This window comes from Lagenorhynchus albirostris, chromosome 5 (assembly GCF_949774975.1).
Source record: "Lagenorhynchus albirostris chromosome 5, mLagAlb1.1, whole genome shotgun sequence".
Taxonomy (NCBI): Eukaryota; Metazoa; Chordata; class Mammalia; order Artiodactyla; family Delphinidae; genus Lagenorhynchus; species Lagenorhynchus albirostris.
Genome location: NC_083099.1, coordinates 49,813,503 through 49,824,947, shown reverse-complemented (window position 1 = coordinate 49,824,947; position 11,445 = coordinate 49,813,503). Strand labels below are relative to the sequence as shown.

At 37.5% G+C, this 11,445-nt stretch overlaps 1 protein-coding gene across 9 annotated transcripts in view; it reads right to left on the bottom strand.

The window, feature by feature from the left end:
* Positions 1-2,496: 2,496 nt before the first annotated feature.
* PRKCI (protein kinase C iota) overlaps positions 2,497-11,445 on the bottom strand; it is a 79,870-nt gene continuing 70,921 nt past the window's right edge. For 8 of the 9 annotated variants that reach the window (XM_060149978.1, XM_060149980.1, XM_060149983.1 and 5 more), the window contains 3 exons: positions 9,989-10,078; positions 9,497-9,612; positions 2,497-5,343 (listed from right to left, as the gene is read on the bottom strand). In XM_060149978.1, the coding sequence (XP_060005961.1) occupies positions 5,256-5,343; positions 9,497-9,612; positions 9,989-10,078 (294 nt within the window). In that variant the 3' untranslated portion in view covers positions 2,497-5,255. The remainder of the gene's footprint in view (positions 5,344-9,496; positions 9,613-9,988; positions 10,079-11,445) is intronic. The other variant, XM_060149979.1, reaches the window with a different exon arrangement.

Genomic DNA, 11,445 nt, shown 5'->3' with positions numbered 1-11,445 from the left:
TTTTAAACCTATGCCAACTTTTCTGGAATGAATTTATTCCTTGTATCATAAAAAAATTCCTTACAATAAAACTTTTCCAAATCCTGTAGGATCAGCATAGTACTGGACACATTACATAGCCTTCAATAAACGTATGAAATAAAAATTTAAACTTAAAGAAGGGAATAATAATGTAGCAAAGTATCCTCATTAACATAGATTCAGATTTCTTCATTAAAATATTGTTTCAAATTGAGTAAACTTTCAAATGATGCACAAGTGCACATACTTTCATGATCTTTAAATTTAAAAATCTAACTTTTAAGTAAAAATCAAGAGTGCCTAGAAAAAAATTTTACTTAGAAATTTACCTTAGAAAAAAATTTTCACTTACTTCATAGCAAATATACTATGAATAACGTAAAAAGTCACAAAGTATAACCACCCACGTTGCAGACAGTTTACATCATGGAAGGTTTAAATCTGGTTACGTGGCACTACTTCTAGAAAATTTTACTTAGAAATTTACCTTAGAAAAAAATTTTGCTTGAAAAAAATTTTCCTGGTAAAAGAGCCCCGCCTCTACCAGCAAAGGGTCCTTTCTTACACAATGAGAATTTGTTTCTGACCTGTTAACTGTCAATAAAAACTTGAGCTAAAGCTCTCTCAAGTCTAGTGAATACATCTGGCATGGAGTTGAACTTTCCGATAGCCTGTAAAAGATCACACGAAATAGCCACTTAATCCTTAGAAGAATTGTAATTCCATTTTCTTCAGTAAAAATGTTAAAAATAGTAATTGGAGTAAAAATACAGTGTTCATGCCAGTAAGGCACAAATTGCTACATAAAAGTGAACTGCACTGCCACATTTCAAGCCAAAAATCACTCTCAAATTCTGAGCTGGTTCCTCTTAATTATAAATTTCAGAGATGAACTGTACAAAATCTAATCTAAGCAGGAGCATCTGATAATTTTCTCTCCCATGTCCATGTAAATTCCAATTCATATTTCTGAGCAGAAAAGCCAAAAACAATCTTATATATTAATCTTATATATAGTATATCTAGTATAGTATATACTGTGTGTGTGCGTGTGTGCATATATAGAGATATCTAAGATTTTATTATGTATATATGAATTCTTAAAGCTTTTTGCAATCTACCATAAATCTAAAAAAACGTATAGCATGGATCAATTATATATGAATATCAAGTAAAATTCATACAAGTTTCACTGGTAAACCTGTAACCTAACATGGCCACATAATGTATATTTTTCTGCATTTATTTGGCTCTTATCACTGGACTATTTCCTGTGGAGACAATCATCTTTCTGAGTATGTCTGTTCTCTATCTTGAATATCAAGGGCAGAGATTCTGTCTTTTTATTAGCCTTATTTAGCACCATGAACATTCTGGGACAATAAACTCTGGATACAAACTACTCAGACTATCTGGGTCTTAACTGATTCCTTAAGTCCTAGTGGATAGGAGGGTAAATCCATGAAGGAAGACCATCATATATACCAAATGACTTGCTGTTGGGTGTTATCCAGAAACCAACCTGTTGGATTTTAAAGATTGGAGATTGACTTTCTCTCTCAGGGAGAAACTGGTTGCCCTATTGAATGCAAAATTTCCCTAAAGCTTCAAACTGCTCTTTGGATTCTGTTTTGGGATTTTATTAACACAAAGAAAACAACCAAATTTATGATTTGGTACAGGGGATATTAGGATAAAATAATAGAGAAGACACAGGAGATCAGTCTTTGGTGGTTTTAATATACAGGCTCTAGCTCTCTGACAAGGCAATTAAGAAAAAAGTAAAAGCACTTAAGATGTCATTCTCCTTGGAAAGGAAAGGAAAGGCTTAAGTAATGGTAAAGAGGTTTGTAAGTGTGGGATACCAGGCTCACGCCTGTTTATATATGGACACTAGCTACAACTGAGAAAGGAGAAGTTCTGGAACTCTAGAATACATCACTGTAGAACATACTGTTCTGCATCTGTTTAAATTTGGTTCAGTTTTAAAACTAGTTAAAATGCTCTCTCTTCAGCTGATTTTTTACTAATTTGTTTTCCAACATAAGAGATATAGAGGGGTGAGTTTAAAAATACACTGAACAGGGCTTCCCTGGTGGTGCAGTGGTTGGGGGTCCGCCTGCTGATGCAGGGGACCCGGGTTCGTGCCCCGGTCCAGGAAGATCCCACAGGCTGCGGAGCGGCTGGGCCCGTGAGCCATGGCCGCTGAGCCTGTGCGTCCGGAGCCTGTGCTCCGCAACGGGAGAGGCCACAACAGTGAGAGGCCCACGTACCGCAAAAAAAAAAAAAAATACACTGAACAATATTTTATGAGTAGATGTCTACAATATGGCATCAGAACTACCAATGTTGCTTTAAGTACAGCAAAATTCCAAACTCTAAAATTTTCATTTTTCTTCTTGAACAAATTTTGATATGCCTTTGTTCTTTCACAAAACTCTGGTATGCTACATATTAAACATGTTCCAATCTTGATGAGTATTAAACATTTTATTTAAAGATTTGAAAGTAAAAAAAAAAAGGTACACAAATACAGATCACATTATACCAAGGCAGTATTCTACATGACAAAAATCAAAACAAAACAAAATTGTAAAAGTAAATGTACAGGTACCAAACAAGCATAATACCTGATATGCATTTCAGGCTGCATACACATAGAATGATCTGACCACATACATGCATATACAAAATAAATTTTTCCTTAGAACACCAAAATTCCAACCATTCTGTCAACTGCCTTAGTCCCCTGGTGAGTAATCTGAAACAACTTCTATGTAATATAAAAAGAATTGGCATGGCACGTAAGGACTACAAAAAGCAGAATACAATTTAAAACATATTTGTAATTCAATTCTGTATAAAATATACACAGTAAATCTTATTAGTTTTTTTTAAAAAATATATTTAAAAAAAGGCCACCCTGAATAATGGTTAAAACCTCATCACAGAAAAATGTTTCATCATTTGTAACATTGATAGAAAACTGATGGATTTTTTTTTAGAAGATATCTAACTTGAAGAAGTCATTTACTCAAAACTTATTTAAAATTGTAGATAAGATAGTAACTGTGCACCCCTTCTCAAAATGTTTTATCATGAATACTCTAATATGTAACTAAGGACAAACTAAAAGAAAAACTCAAAAAAATGTTTCTCAGGCTTCCCTGGTGGCGCAGTGCTTGAGAGTCCACCTGCCGATGCAGGGGACACGGGTTCGTGCCCCTGTCCGCCGCGGAGTGGCTGGGCCGGTGAGCCATGGCCGCTGAGCCTGCGCGTCCTGAGCCTGTGCTCCGCAACGGGAGAGGCCACAGCAGTGAGAGGCCCGCGTACCGCAAAAAAAAAAAAAAAAAAAGTTTCTCAAAATGAGATCCAAAGACCCAACAGAATTCTAAGGCAGGCCCAGTAATGTGCATATTAAACACACTTACTACGTGAGTAGTCCACATTCTAAAACTTGAGAAAGAATGCCCTAAGGGAAACAGTACCACTTAAAAGCAAGATGATAAACATATTTCTGATATGTCAAAAATTTCCATAAATTTATGATTTGAAGTGAATATTGCTTTTTGTTTTCAAACAAGTTTCAGGTCTTAAGAGAAACATACATACCTCTTAAATAAACATGTAAATTATATAAACATTTCCTTGGAGGTTTTCATTGCTTTCAGACATAGCTATTCAAAGAAAAGAGAGTACATGGCCAGAAACTTTGGAAAAATTACATTTCAAATGAAATGCAGCATCCCCGTGCCCCCCAAAAAGAGGTAATTTAATAAATGCCTACATATTTTAAATCATTCTAAATTTAAGACTAGATAGCTTTCCTAAAAGTTACATTTTACTAAGATTGGGCAATTATAAGTAATTTAAATGATCATGGTTATTTTTTAAGTCCCTTTTCATTAAAAAAAATTAAAAATAAACAACAGAAGGATGCTATCATTGGCATCCCTTTAAATAATAAATTGTTAAACACTAATATTAATAAAAAATAATCTGAAGAACTCTGCCCCTGAAATGTATTCTACTCTGATTACATGTGTTACCTACTTAACAAAAACTCACTTATGGAGCTGGAACTGTGATGAGTGTGAGTGTACGTGCATATCCTGAAGATTTATTCATGTTTACTTTATTATTTTTTCTTGAGTTTCATTGAAGACTCCACAAAAAGGATCCGAAAGTATGGATAATGTGGTTTGGGGAAGAAACCAGCATGGTTCAGACACTATTTGGAAGATAAATTATTTCCCTGTATACTGACTTATAAGGAAAAAATAATATACATTCTGTGTCCACTGGATAATGGAATGCTTTTACATTTGGTAGCAAGTGAGTGCTTCCTTATTATTTAAGTCAAATCACAAAAAGCGACTGTGAGATTTACTGTCCAATAAGAAATAAATATTACCATTGCACTTTTCTGTATCTATTTTAAGTTTCTATTTTTTCCTTTTTATATACTGAGAAGTGTTCCATTTAACTGCATCCTGGGTTCTTTGAACTACATTTATTAACACTCCAGTTAAAGTTCCCACTACAGGGACAAGCTCAGACACTAACCCTGTAACATACTAAAGAAATCACTTGAATCAGTTTTTCAAAAACAGCTAATGATTTGGAATCTGATTCTTAATAAAATGTGCCTATTTTCCTCCTCAAGGAGAATCTGTATTCCCTCATTCTAAGCAAGCAACGTCTTTTATTACCAATTTATAATTGTTGCCTTAAAAATCAATAATTTGCTAAAGCAATGATAAAATTTACAGCTGAATTTTTAAACACATAGAACTCAGAAAGTAATAGGTAATATAACAAGTTGTATTTTGCATTACTCTTTTATTCCAAAATTAAACACTTAAATGACTTCATGAGTATGACAAAAATCAGGGGAGGCTTATGATGTAATCCACCATGTGCCTTAATGCAACAGATAATCTTTTTAGTCAGTACTTCCTTTAAACAAAAAAGACAGCTTTGTTATTCATCAGTAGGTTGCTGGATTACCAGTGTAACTAAATTTTGACATGATTGTCTGCAAAGTAGTTTCATTTTTTTTCCATAGTTAAACTTAGATGTAATAATTGACTCTTACAGTCAACAATAGAATATACTGAGTGCTTTTCTTGCAGGTGAAAAATATAAAATGGTTCTTTGCCTCCAGGCTGGTAACAAGTTTATCCATGCACTAAATGGCAACACAAGCAAAATGCATAGTTGAGAAAGGAGGATCAGACACATTCTTCTGCAGACATCAAAAGAGGATTAATGTACTCAAAACCTTCAAATTCAGACTGATCGATCTTCCTCACAATGTCACTGTTGAAAGAAAAATAATTTTCATCATCAAGATTTCTTTGATTTTTTACTTAAATGGAAAAATAAGATTAAAAAATTAAAAATAAGGCTAATTTATATAAGTTATAGGGGGAAAATCTACAAGTTTTTAGATTAACCCCAAAACATTTTCTAGAAGAATCAGGAATGTTGAAAATCAAAAAAGACTAATAATCCCACGAGCAAGTTTAGAACCAAAAAGTAGTCCAAAACTGAAGCCTGGGAATAAACAAGGTACAAATTGTCATAATCCTAGGTAATCTTAACTTTTGACCTGAACGACATTCATAATTTAACATCTAGGTCTGTATTAGTGTGCAATTTAGTAGTCACCAACAGCCAGATGGAAGATGGTGAAGAGAAGGCCCAGAAGAAGTTAACCAAAATGAAAAGACAAGAGGAAGAAGAACACTGAAAGACCTGGAGTGAGGAAGGGTCACCACAGGGAGGCAGTGGGTCACAGGGAGCAGGGAGGCTGGCATTCTGCTACACTGGGCTCCTAGTTTAATTCACAAGAGTATTTCAATCAAATATTTTACTACTTAAATGTTCATACCGGGGCTTCCCTGGTGGCGCAGTGGTTGAGAGTCTGCCTGCCAATGCAGGGGACACAGGTTTGAGCCCTGGTCTGGGAGGATCCCACATGCCGCAGAGCAACTGGGCCCGTGAGCCACAACTACTGAGCCTGCACGTCCGGAGCCTGTGCTCCGCAACGGGAGAGGCCGCGATAGTGAGAGGCCCGCGCACCACGATGAAGAGTGGCCCCCGCTTGCCGCAATTAGAGAAAGCCCTCGCACAGAAACGAAGACCCAACACAGCCATAAATAAATAAATAAACAAAATGACGGAGGAATTATGTTTAAAAAAAAAAATGTTCGTACCATACTGCAGAGCACCACGTTACACAGGACATAGTCTCTTCCTTCAAGAAGAGAAGGAAGGTAGGTACTTCACATAACAGAAAGCAGTACCTGCTAAGTTTCCTACACGACAAGCTAAGTTCTACTCTAACCACAGTTCTAAAGAAAAAGGTGACTTCTACTTGGAGAAATCAAGAAAGGCAGCATCATTCCACACTTACTGAATGGAATTATGAAAGATTATGGTAGGTCTGGGGAATGCCAGTAATTTATTAGAGTTAGAGCACAGGAATAGAAGGGTGTTAAGTGGCAGAGGACGTTGGAAGGAAGGTAATGGCTAGCTCAAAGACGCCAGTGATGTTTACACTAAGTAGGTCCACCTTGATCCATCAAAGGTCTGGTTACATCTGAGGTAGCTCTGAAAGATGGGGAAGATTTCAATAGGTGAAAAGGAAGGAGCAATAGAGAGGAAATGTTAACAGCATGCTATCAGGGAATGGTGAGTAACTGAGCCTGATGAGAACGCAGCGTTTCTGTTAGAGTATAGTGAGAGATATGGCTAGAAAGTCAGGCTGAAGTAGATGGTGGGAGGCCTTAATTACTAACCAAGGGGATAGACTTTTTCTGCTAGGCAATGTAGGAGTTACTGAAGGTTTCTGATGAAAGGAGTTAAAGAACTGGACTGGTACTTCCTGAGTGTACCGAACAGGCTGCAAAGTAAAGAAGGAGTCAATTAGGATGGCATGATATTCTACGTATGATCTGAGAGAGCTGGGCTGGGCTTATGGCAGTGGGAATGGAAACGACACAAGTGATGAAGTAAAGCAAAAAGAGACGAGGACTTGGCTGCTGAAGGTATTATATAGTTTGGTAAGGAAAAGTTAGAGTCAACAACCACTGGCTCAGCTCTTGGATCCGAATGCAGGACTGCACGGTGGTACAACAAGCAGAAAAGGGTAAATAAAAACAAGGACCCGAGTGAGAACAATTTTGACTTTGTATGTTTGAGGTGCGTATCTGACAAACTAGGAGAGAAGTTTAAACTAGTAGAGGGAAATGCAGCTCAGAAGAGATATCAGGGCAGGGGCTAGGAGCTTTAGAAACCACCGCTCATTTATTCTTCACAGCACCTTGGGAGGTAGGCAATATGAGAAGACACAGGCTCAGTGAAGTTATGCAATTCACACCCAGGGTACCCAGCTGGTAAGAGGTGGCGTTGGGATTCAAATTCCTATCTTTTGGTTAAATCCAGTGCTCTTTCTAATACACAATGCTGCCAGATATAATGATTTGGGTACACCTCTCCCTCCTCTAGTAGCCAGTAAGCTTTCTGAGAGATTGGCCTATGCCTTGATCGTCTTTGAATGTGCAGTACTTAGCATAGTGCCTTTTGCTCAAGAATTGTTTGCCAATTTAGCTGGGAGTCATTTAATAGCTGGTATGCATGCTACGGGGTTGGCTGAAATCTCCAAGGTATAAACTGCATATAGCAAAGAGAAAGCAGTCATGAACAGAACCACGGAGCATCCTAGTCTCAAGGGGACAGGGAAAATAAGGTGACAAGTTGTTAAAGAGATGATGCAGAAAGAGGGTAGGCAGTGCCAACTAAAGCAGGCCATGAGTGCCAGACGCTTTACTGACATCGGAGGAGATGGGGGCAGATCAAAAAATGCTTTAGGGCTTCCCTGGTGGCGCAGTGGTTGAGAATCTGCCTGCCAATGCAGGGACACGGGTTCGAGCCCTGGTCTGGGAAGATCCCACATGCCGCGGAGCAACTGGGCCCGTGAGCCACAACTACTGAGCCTGCGCATCTGGAGCTTGTGCTCTGCAACAAGAGAGGCCGCAACAGTGAGAGGCCCGTGCACCGCGATGAAGAGTGGCCCCCGCTCGCCGCAACTAGAGAAAGCCCTCGCACACAAATGAAGACCCAACACGGCCAAAAATAAAATAAATAAACAAATATTTAAAAAGCTAAAAAAAAAAAAAGCTTTAAAATTGAGAAATTAAGAAGTCAATTCAACCTTCAACAGGTGAAAAAGCAGGTTAAATTGTAAGAGGTTAAAGTGTTGGCAGCAAGAAAGTGTAAGATAATCAATGTTGACTACTCTGAAGGAATTTAATAGAGATGGTGCTTATTTATTTTTCTTTTACCATAAGCATCTATTAACTATTTTTGAAAAAGCTCAAAGATGAAAGGAAAATGAGAAAAAAATGTGGTGGTTCAAAGAAGTAGAAAAAATTAGGATATTTGAACATGTTTATAAGTAGAGGGAAAGAAGCTGGAAAAGAGACGTTAAGGAAGGTAGAGTAGTGGAGATAACTGACAAAAAGGAACCCTGGAGGAAAAGGGGAGAGTACCCCTTGCCTTCCAAGAACCGGGAAGAAGCAAAAGCTTGGGAAGAGTTAGAGAGCAATTCTGAGATGCAAGGTGGTCTGGTGACAGCTGGAAAGGGAGCAAGCTCACAGCAGAGAGGTCTCAATCCTGGCAGTCAACTCAAGGCAAGGTTAATGCAGTTAGAGTGATGAAGGCAGGGGTAGGACTGAAGGCTTCTAAAATGTAGAGATAGTTTACAACAGCTGCAGTGAGGAACGTGATAAGAACTAACAAGATGTAAAAGTAAAGTGACTGCCAAGCAGAAAGGGCTTTATGAGATGAGAGAATGAATCTGTAATGACAGGTGAAGGATCAAATATCCCCAAGTTATTCTAAACTTTAAAAGATACAACATAAACACAAAAAGCATGTCAGATCACTGCTGCCTGGATGTGATATGTTGATGTAATCTTTTAAAAAAAGTAACTTGGCAATACATATCAAGAGCTTTAAAAATTTTGCACCCTTTGACCTAATGCCCCGTCTAGGAATCTATCTTAAGGTAATACTCAGGAACTGAAAGATGGTCATCATCAAAATGGGAAACAGTGCAGTGGAGTGGAAAGAGCACAGGCCTTAGTCAGACTTGGGTTTGAATCCTGGCTCTGCCACCTCATAGCTGCATAACTTTGCTTAACCTCTCTGAGCCTTGGTTTCCTCATCTGTAAAACGAAGATGATGACAACTAGGTTTACAAGGTTGTTGTGAGAATTAGAGACAATACACGTAAAGCAAAGAAGAAAATGACAATTACTGTTTTTATAATTGTGTAATTCAAACATCCCATAACTGAATGATTAGATAAAATACAGCATAATCTGATAATGAAACACTGTGAAGCCATTAAAAATGGGACTTCCAAAGAACTTTAAAAATCTTTTCAGTCTACAGAACTACTTACTCATCATCTGGAGTGAGCTGGACAGGTTCATTAGTAAACTGAGAATCAAAGTTGTCCAAACCAAATTCCCCAGAAATATTTGGTTTAAAGGGAGGTACCACCTGCTTTTGCTCCATCTAGAAAAGACATAGTGGATGACAGCTCAAGCCTGCATTCTTAGAAATATTCCACCTCTACATTTCTCCTCTGTCCTCAGATATTTCCCAGTCTTATTAAAATGAGTCCCTAGGCATTGTTCTACAACATTCACAATGATGGAAATAATTTACAAATCTGAACATTGATGCAGGCCTCAATAATATTACAACCTGCTCCATTAAATTAATGTTCTAAGCTTTTACTGTTTCAAAAGCTTTTTTAAAAGCACTGAAGACAGTGGTTTTAAATTATTTAAGCTGTGATATACTAGTTTTTCAATATTCTTTTAAGTTAATAAATTTTGGCCCAAGAAAATAATGAAACCTAATATATTAAACAGTCCAATTTACATACCATATCCCAATCAACATTTCGGAAGAATGGGTGTCCCTGAATATCAGCAAATCCTGTTTGAGGATGACAACCCAATCGTTCCTTTGGGTCCTATGGTGGAAAGAAATGTTTCAAGAACTGGGTGAATATTCTGCTTTAGAATAAATCATCTTTGTGACCTGTGTTTTGTGTCTATTATATGATACCTTTATGTCTGAACTCAGAATGGTCTACCTTTCTTTTCTAGAAAGTGCAACACTAGATACTCAAATGAGTATCTGAAGCTTGTGACAAGTAAGATTTCTTCATGGCTCTCTCTCCAGCTATCCTTGTAATTCAAGTGGAGAGATGTCACCACACCCTGCTAAAGAAAAATGGGAGGAAAAAGAACAGCAGAATCAGCTGGGCAGCATCCAGCTCTTTCTTTCACATGGGTTAGAGCGATAGTCAAAATATGCAAACCCCCAAACTTTACAAGTTTGTTTTTTAGCTCAATTTAAAAGCCCTATGCCCAATTACAACCATAATCTGTGTATAGCGCAACAATACAACCATTATTTGAATCAATGGACTGAGAAGCAGCCTGCAACTTATAAAATTATCATGAATGAGAACATGTTCCCATTCTTCTTTGCAGTAAAAGGCATTTTGTTTTGTATATTGACACTTCTCACCTTCACTTTTCACTGTGTTAAAGCTTAGGTTTCCAGTTTAAATCTTTCCTCACATAAAATACTCATTTAAAACAAGCTTGAATTTCTTATTTTATTAAAATTCATCATTATCTTATCTATTTATCTTAGAAAATAAATGCAGGGCTTCCCTGGTGGCACAGTGGTTAAGAATCCGCCTGCCGATGCAGGGGACACGGGTTTGAGCCCTGGTCCAGGAAGATTCCACATGCCATGGAGCAACTAAGCCCTTGCTCCACAACTACTGAGCCCGCAAGCCACAACTACTGAGGCCCGTGCCGTGCTCCTAGAGCCCGTGCTCTGCAACAAGAGAAGCCACCGCAATGAGAAGCCCACGCACTGCAACAAAGAGTAGCCCCCATTCGCTGCAACCAGGGAAAAGCCCACGCAGCAATGAAGACCCAACACAGCCAAAAATTAAAAAATAAATAAAATTTATATATATAAAAAAAGAAGAAGTAGATTGGTGGTAGAGAGAGGGCTCTTTAAATAAATAAATAAATAAATGCATATCAGCCTACTTTCTACCTACCATTTATTTAAAATAAGATTTTAACGTAAGAATTGGAAAATTGGTTGGTGTGGAAAAAACCTACACATTTGGTGTTAGAAGTGTTATGAGTAAAGATAGTTCAGAATCGTAATCTTAGATAGATCCTAAAACTCTTCTAGCCTACCAACTGCAACAAATAACAGAATTTTCAGATGTTCAGATTTTTTAAAGCGCCAATGATAGCATTTCATTTCTTCTGAATATTATCTAATTATAGGGTTGTGATATGAGAA